Source organism: Anser brachyrhynchus (genome assembly GCF_964034855.1).
Source record: "Anser brachyrhynchus genome assembly, chromosome: 24".
NCBI classification, from domain to species: Eukaryota; Metazoa; Chordata; class Aves; order Anseriformes; family Anatidae; genus Anser; species Anser brachyrhynchus.
Genome location: NC_137717.1, coordinates 7,308,362 through 7,316,171, shown reverse-complemented (window position 1 = coordinate 7,316,171; position 7,810 = coordinate 7,308,362). Strand labels below are relative to the sequence as shown.

General features: G+C 50.2%; 1 protein-coding gene and 1 long non-coding RNA gene across 2 annotated transcripts; one reads left to right on the top strand and one right to left on the bottom strand.

Moving 5' to 3' along the window:
* The first annotated feature begins 129 nt into the window (after positions 1-129).
* Positions 130-7,159, top strand: LOC308182341. The gene is made up of 2 exons (XR_013941770.1): positions 130-3,127; positions 3,282-7,159. It is a non-coding gene; the product is annotated as an uncharacterized lncRNA (long non-coding RNA).
* On the bottom strand, positions 6,858-7,696 carry ATP5IF1 (ATP synthase inhibitory factor subunit 1). Its single transcript, XM_080566772.1, has 3 exons — positions 7,537-7,696; positions 7,350-7,462; positions 6,858-7,148 (listed from the first exon to the last, which is right to left on the bottom strand). Exons 1-3 carry the CDS (start codon positions 7,627-7,629, stop codon positions 7,007-7,009), a joined length of 348 nt encoding a protein of 115 aa, XP_080422898.1. The 5' UTR covers positions 7,630-7,696; the 3' UTR covers positions 6,858-7,006.
* Between the last annotated feature and the right edge of the window lie 114 nt (positions 7,697-7,810).

Here is a 7,810-nt window from a genome sequence, read left to right as displayed (position 1 = left end):
GCCAGCCGCCGAACAAAGGGAGCGCGAGGAAGGCGCGGGGCCGCCCCGCCCCTGCCGTGCGGCGCGAGGGCGGGCGGTGGCCGGGCCCCGCCCCTGCAGCCGGAGCCTGGAGCGGGGGGGCCCGGCCCGGGGCCGGGCTGCTGCGGACGGACCCCGCCGAGGCTGCTGGCGGCGGCCGCCAAGGGAGGGAGCGGGGAGGGGAAGGTGGCAGCAGCCGGCGTGCGTGTCCCGGCACGCGTGGTTCTGGTGCCCGGCCCCGCTCATTGACCTGTGATCAAACGGAGCTTGCTGACCGCGCCCGGCTGGCTTGGTCAGGCTTCTGGTGGGCGCAGCCTTACAGGATCGCAGAATCGTCTAGGTTGGAAGAGACCTGCAAGATCACCCAGTCCAACCTCCGACCTAACACCACCAAGCCCTCCACTAAACCATATCACTGAGCTCAACATCTACACGTCTCTTAAAGACCTCCAGGGATGGTGACTCAGCCACTTCCCTGGGCAGCCCATTCCAATGCCTAACAACCCTTTCGGTAAAGAAGTTCTCCCTCATATCCAACCTAAACCTCCCCTGGCACAACTTCAGCCCATTCCCCCTCGTCCTGTCACCAGGCACGTGGGAGAACAGACCAACCCCCACCTCGCTACAGCCTCCTTTAAGGTACCTGTGGAGAGCGATGAGGTCGCCCCCGAGCCTCCTCTTCTCCAGGCTGAACAACCCCAGCTCCCTCAGCCACTCCTCATAAGACTTGTTCTCCAGACCCCTCACCAGCCTCGTTGCCCTTCTCTGGACTCTCGAGACCCTCCCTGTCCTTCTTGTAGTGAGGGGCCCAAAGCTGAACACAGTACTCGAGGTGCGGCCTCACCAGAGCCGAGTACAGGGGACAATCACTTCCCTAGTCCTGCCGGCCACACTGTGATGCGATGAATACACACTTCTGTAGGAAAACCTCTCGTTGGAGTTGATGGTGTTTCCCCTAAGCCACAAAGTGTTGCAGGGTCTTCCATCTTAGCCCGCAGCTGCACAATGCGAAAGTGAATTTGTGCTTGGCTGGGTCAAGCTGAGTCCCGGAGCGTTGTGTGGAGACAGTCCGTCCATCCAGGTGGACAGGCCTTGCGTCTGCTAAAGAAATAGCGGTAGCTCTCATACCCTCAGAGAAGGGCCTTCAAACTCTACAACAACAAAACAACTCTTCTGAAGGCTGCGTGCACCCCTACTGCGTATTAAGTATGCATATTTCCATCGTTATTAACATGGAGCAGGGATAAAATTGTATGTGTTAGCTGATGTAAATAAAAGGAACTTTTTGGTCCAGGAATCAAAGGCAAACTCAGGCATTGGAGGTGTTCGGTCTATCTTGCTGAACCTGTCTGGTGGCAGGCAGATGTGCTGCTTCTCTTGTGAAATCTGCACTACTTGTAGCGCTTCCATCTCCAGGTCTGGCACTATTGACAGTTCCTTGCTGATTGTAGGGTCTGTTGTCATCTGTTCTTTAACAGGATCTGGCACTATTACTTTTTCACTGTAATGTGATGCTTACACTGAAATTATTTCAGTTATAATACTGGTTCCATTAAGCAGTCTAGCTGTTTTTTGTTGTTGTTTTCCCTGACAAGGTCTATGAGCAGTGCTTCACAGGACAATAGTACCAGTGTTACTCTGAAAAAAACGGTGTGAAAATCATCTACTGTGCGCTGCAGACTGCACATACATAGGCTGTAATGGGGCTGACCGAATTCTGATGTGAAGCAAGGTCTGTGTCCTTCTAGTACGTCTGTGGTTATCTGCCTATGCCACCTGGGTATGGGCGACTTGAGTGAATATCTTTGCCCCCAGCTGAAGATCTCCTTCCATTTCTGTGCTTGGATGTTCTTGCCCTCCATGTTTTAGGGTTTTGCAGTCCCTTATTTCTGTAAGAAAGCTCAGCTCCGCTCTTATTATCTTCTTGGTGCTTCACTGTTAAAGGCAGCAGGATATCAGAAGAAGGTATCTTCTGTTGTATTTTATGTAGTATAAAGGTGCCAGAGCTCCATGCTGACAGTGGAACTCAGCCATTTGGCTTACTGACCAAGTTCTGGTAGATCACTCCTGTATATTTGCAGCTACTACCACCCTAGTTTCTGCACCTGCTTTGGCAGAAACTCTTTGTTCGCATGCTCGTACAAAAGCCTCAGCCTAAAATGATCTGAATGTGGAATACCTTTAGCCAGGAACAAATTATGGCCTGAAGGTAGTAGGTTAGTCCAGTGTGAGAAAGGTGAGTATACCCACTAGCAGCCAAAGCAACTTCCCTGCAAAGGAGGTGAAGGAAGCAGGCTTTTCAGCAGCTGTATGTATTTACCCTGCCACCTGTTGACATTTTCCTATTTTCTTGCTGTCTGAGGGTTGAGATTTACAGACTCAGCCTGTTCCCATCAGTCTACTACTTCTCTTCCAAGCTTGCAGTGAAATTCGTTTGTTTCCATATCAGTAGCAAGGTGACAGAGTTGATTCTGCTGTAGCTTGCATGTGAGCTGTTAACACGTACTGGAAAAAGGCATACTTTGTATGCTTTAAACTTTTTATTCTGATCAATTATCAGTGCACCTTTCATTATGTATTCATTCCTGCCTCCAGGAAACATCTCATATGCTGGCACTCTGCAAGTAGCTCTTCTCTTGTGTTTGCCCAAGCCCAGACTTCCAGTGAGAGGAGGTTTGCCAAGAAAAGATCTTTAAAAAAAAAAAAGAGAGAGAGAGAGAGAAATCTACAGGCTTCATCTACCACTAAGGAACTTTCTGAAAGCCCCCAGTGTGTTCCACACCCCATTAAAACAGGGGAATGCTGAGGAAAATTTCTACCTGTGGAGGCTGTGCTATTTATTTTGCCTTGCACAGAGCCAAGAGAGAGAGGAAGAGTGAGAGTGCAAAGGCAGACAACTTCATTTACTCCATTTATTAAATCCTATGAACATAAGTGAAGTGAGGAGGTCCTGCCAATTCAGTCATAGTTTCAGACTTTTGTCTCTTGTCACTTTTGTCCCCACCTTTCAGTCAAAGATTCTTGGCAACTTCCATCACTTTTTGTGCAGGATGCAGCAGGATGCAATTCTTGGGAAGTAGCTTCCATTTGCTGCAGCAATAATCACCAGGTTGGTTTTAGCTGAAAAAATGTTCTTCGCTTGCTTCTGCAGTGGTGTTGGGTGATTGACCTACAGGAGCAAGATTAGGACAGGGGATTTGGGGGCAGGGAAGAATATGCATCTCTAAGAAGTGAAGCTTTTTCTTCATGTATCCATGCTGTAGGTGGCTGTTGGATATTAGGATGTTATGGATGGGATCAGTCCTACCCTGAGGAACAATAGAATAAGGTGGATGCATCAGTACTAGCAGGGAAGAAAGAAGAATCCCTTCCGTTTGTGCCCTCATGCCTGCAGGACAGAAGGGAGAGCTATTCATGCCATCAGCCATTCCAGAGCAATTGAGGAAACCCTTAATAAGCCCTTCCGTGGCCTGTTACACAGCTGCAGTATGAAGGTGATCCGAGTTAAGCATCCATGATACCAGACCCTGTTGGCGAAGCATGCATCAGAACAAACACAATCATCTTAAATCACCTCCGCTTTCCAGCAGCTGAAGTACCTCTGCTGGGAGGTCTGTCTCTAAGTCACAGCCAGACAGATTTTGCATTTACCTCTCTTATGTTTTTAGTAAAGCACCCCAGATACAGTAACCTCCACATATCCAAATACAGAACCTCCACAAAACAAGAAAACAAGATGACTCAAGGCAAGGCGTTGCTAACCAGTCAAGCTCGGGAAGGAGTTTTTTACTATGCAGAGATATCTGCAGCACCAGGGAAGCGAAAGTGAGCCTGTGTTAACTAGGAATGTCCACAGTGCCATCAGCATTAAACTAAAGCAAACTGACTTCAGGGAGATTTAGGTTATTGGGACTCCCTTAGAAGAGGAGGTCAGTGAGTAGAATAGGGTGGAGAAGCCTCATCAACAGTATAAATCGAACGGACACTACCCAAGGCACTAATGTTCACAGCAAAATGGAATCCCTGGTGGGAGGATGGCTGCGGGATCTGCTGTCATTCCAGATGGATAAAAATAGAGAACTTTCTAATTTAGCAAAAGTAATTTCATGAAATGGGAGAAGACTGCTCTCACCACACACACACCTCCCTCCTCAATATACCTTGTTTTTGCTTGGTGGTCATTTTGGCACTTAGGGGCTGCACAAGCCATTCAACCTAGCACAAGAGTAATTGGGTTCAAAATAAAAATACACACTGCTGCCGAGTTACCAGGATGAACAACTCCCATGGGAGTCCAATAGAGTCAAGACAGTGGAAGGGAGATCAGATGCAAACAGGAGAGAGACTGTCTGCCTTACAGACAGCGCCGTTAATTGCTTCGGTTTGCCCGGCACCCACAGTCTCTGGGCATGGCCTTATAATCATCTGCCAGTCCAGCTGCTGCTGTTAGGGCCTTCCCTCCCCAGCCTGCCTACTTGCTTGAGATCCGCATCTGTCTGTCCTCATCGTTGTGAGTACTTCCATTGCTGTGACCTGATGCACATTCAGGATGACCGCAAAGCAGTGAATCAACTAGACCTTCTCCAGGAGACAGGAAGGGCGTATGAACACGTTAAGGGACCCAGCACATTCACCACTGTAGCACAGTAGCCCCCTGGAAACTTGTGCAGTTTAAATTTGAGGAAAGAAAGAGAAGCTTTGGTGAGCATCGTCAGTCAGGAAAGCTCTCTGTTGTATAGCAAAATACTGTACTGCACACCTGAGCTCCAGGGCACTTCAGAAAGTCTGTAAACCTCTCCCAGAGACATAGTAGGAGATTATTGCGGTCCACATCAGAACACTCTCACCATCTCCCGGCAAATCCCCTCTACCGCTAAAGGTACCTTGGCAGAGGCTCTGCGGCTGAGCTGTTGGACATATACAAGGCATAGCAGTGTTTCAGTTGTAAAACAATGATGAATTCAGACCATCAGAATGACCCCATGTAGTGATTCCTAACACACCTAAGTCTCTAGGACTTCACACACAGTTTGTGGGTTTCACCTCCTTGGGATGCCAGTGGAACGTGCTCAGAAGACCTTAGAATACAATGTTGTCCTAAAATGTCTTTCAGCTATTCCATAGTCCACTGTAGCCACGATGCAGAGAAATTGTTTTTCAGTGGTGACATCTCACGAGTGACTCCACAGCTTTTTGGGGAAGCCAACCAGCTCACAGCTACAGTAGGAAAAAGAGGATTTTTAAGTGCTTAAGAACTAAGATTGATAGTATACTGTTTGTCATGACACAGTTCTTCCCGCCAGGTTTCGTATTGCCAGGGAGGTGGGGAGGGGGAGACATTAATGCTTCTGGCTCAGGTTAATCAGCCTCAGCTACAAAGATGGAACCCTGCAGGCAGCTGTATGCGCACCCCACGCACTGCTAGCACCACATCCCACAGACCGAACAAAGCAAGACAATGGCATACTTCACAGTGCAGCCTCTCTTCCGCAGTTGGTCATCCAGATTACGTTTTCATTAAACAAGAGTTTAAGGTCATGGACTCTTCATTAGCACTACAATCACTTCCTCTGGAAATAAGGAATACCACTTGCTGCAGTGTTTCTCTGGTGAAAGAGTGGCCCAAGGGGTAAACAGCTGATTGAGGATGAGAAACTGTGACCCGGTCAGCCAGCTGGCTCTACCTTTGTCTAAGCACTTTCTATACCAAAGGCCCATTTGCCTTCTGCTGTTCCAGAAAAGATGGAGCTAGCTGCGTAATCCCCTAGTCCAGCTTCATTGCAACACTTGACAGTTTAATTTACTTTAACGTAGGGTGGCTTTTTGGCAGTGATAGAAACTACAAGTCTGTTCGGGCAAATTTAAGAGGAAAGACAGTAAAGGTGAGGAAGGAAAGCCTATTTTCTTACTTGTCCATTCTTACTACACACAATCCCCTTCTTTTCAGGGCTCAGTGAAATAAGACCACACCGCTTCTGTAGGCATCTTGCTGATTTCTTGTCAAGAAATCTTATGTGATTGAACCTGCATAAGATGCATCTTAATCCATCTTTGTTTGAAAGACTTGTTTAAGAAACACCCAGAACTGCAGAAAGAGAAAACCACCATTTGGAAAAAAAGTCTTTGGAGAAAGTAATATTTATGTAGAAATCAGGATTTCAGCTGCTTTGCTCAACCCCAAGTGAAATCACCATGATTTAGAAGAGGTTTTTTTTTTTCTTTTGTTTATGGCACTAATTGCTAAGTGCAACAAAAGAACCTTTTATTCACACTGCTAGTGCAGTAGAGCACCGTCTTCTCCCTGCACGACCACAAATGACAATTTTCTTGAGAAAGTTATTTCTGTGTGAACAGGTCTCTACTCAAGTACCTTTTCACGTTTTTCTACTTTTCTTGCAGCTTTAACTGTAAAGTTAGCACACTAACAGCCCGTGGTCATTTCTTTCAAAAAAAAACAAGAAATAAAACTGTAAGGTTATATACAGGACTGCCTACTTAAGAACAGAAGAACGATGATGGTTTTTGTCTACTTTAGGCCAGACATCAAGAAGAGGTTCTTCACCAAGAGGGTGGTCACCCACTGGAACAGGCTCCCCAGGGAAGGAGTCACTGCACCAAGCCTGCCAGAGTTTAAGAAGCGTTTGGACTGTGCACTTAGTGGCATGGTCTGAATTTTGGGGCAGACCTGTGTGGTGCCAGGAGTTGGACTCGATGATCCTTATGGATCCCTTCCAACTCAGGATATTCTATAATTCTACGATTCTATACTTTTTCAGAAGAACTATGATGTTTAAAATCACACAGATTTTTTTTTAATTAAACAGTTACTGAGCAGAAGAGAGAGACTGAGTAGTTTATTTGACATTGTTGCAGACCGCAGTATAATAGGACAAATTTGGATCACTTTGGCCAAAGCATACAGTCTTCGATGCTGTTTTACACCACAATAAGCAGCGGCCGTACAAGGCAAACAGGACTCAGCAACAGCTTAGTCATCATCTTTAAGCTTCTTGATCTTATACTTATGACGCTCGATTTCTTTCTGCAGTCGCTCGATCTCTTTCTTGTGGTGATCGATCTCTTCCTCATGGTGCTTCCTTAAGGCAGAGAGCTGCTCCCTCTCCTTCTCCCTGCAAGAAGCACGGCACGGGATGCCCGGCAGCTCCCGGGCACGGCAGCGCACACCCGGGGGGCAGCGCGAGGCCCCGGCGCCGTGCCCGGGGGGGGCTGGCGAGGCTTCGGCCTCGCGCGCGGCCGGTGACCGACCGGGCCGGGCCGTGCCGTGCGGGGCGAGGCGGGCCCCCGGCAGGCCCGGCCTCACCCGCGCTCACCTGAAGTACCGCTCCTCCTCGGCCGCCTGCTTCTTCCCGAAGGCGCCGCCGGCCTCGCGGATGGCGCCGCCGCCGCCGCCGCCCTTCCCGGCGCCTTTGCCCAGCTCGCCCAGCTGCGGGGAAACGACAGCGGTGAGGCGGACGGCGGCCGCGCGACCCCCCCCCGCCCCGGCCCGCCGCCCCCCACCTGGTCGGCTCCCGAGCCCGAGCTCCAGGCGCGCTGCTGCTGCGCCACCAGGGCCCCGCGCAGGCCGCCCCGCAGCGCCGCCACCGCCGCCATGGCCGCCTGCCCTTGGGCCGCCGCGCGGACGAGGCGGCGGCGCGCGGGGGGCGGGGCCAGCGCCGCGCCCGGCCCCGGCACGTCGGCGGGGGGGCGGGGCGGGGGCAGGGGGCGGCGCCCGCGCCCGCCCGAGGGAGCCCCGCGCGGCGGCACCGCCCCCCCACCCCCCCTCGGCGCGGGG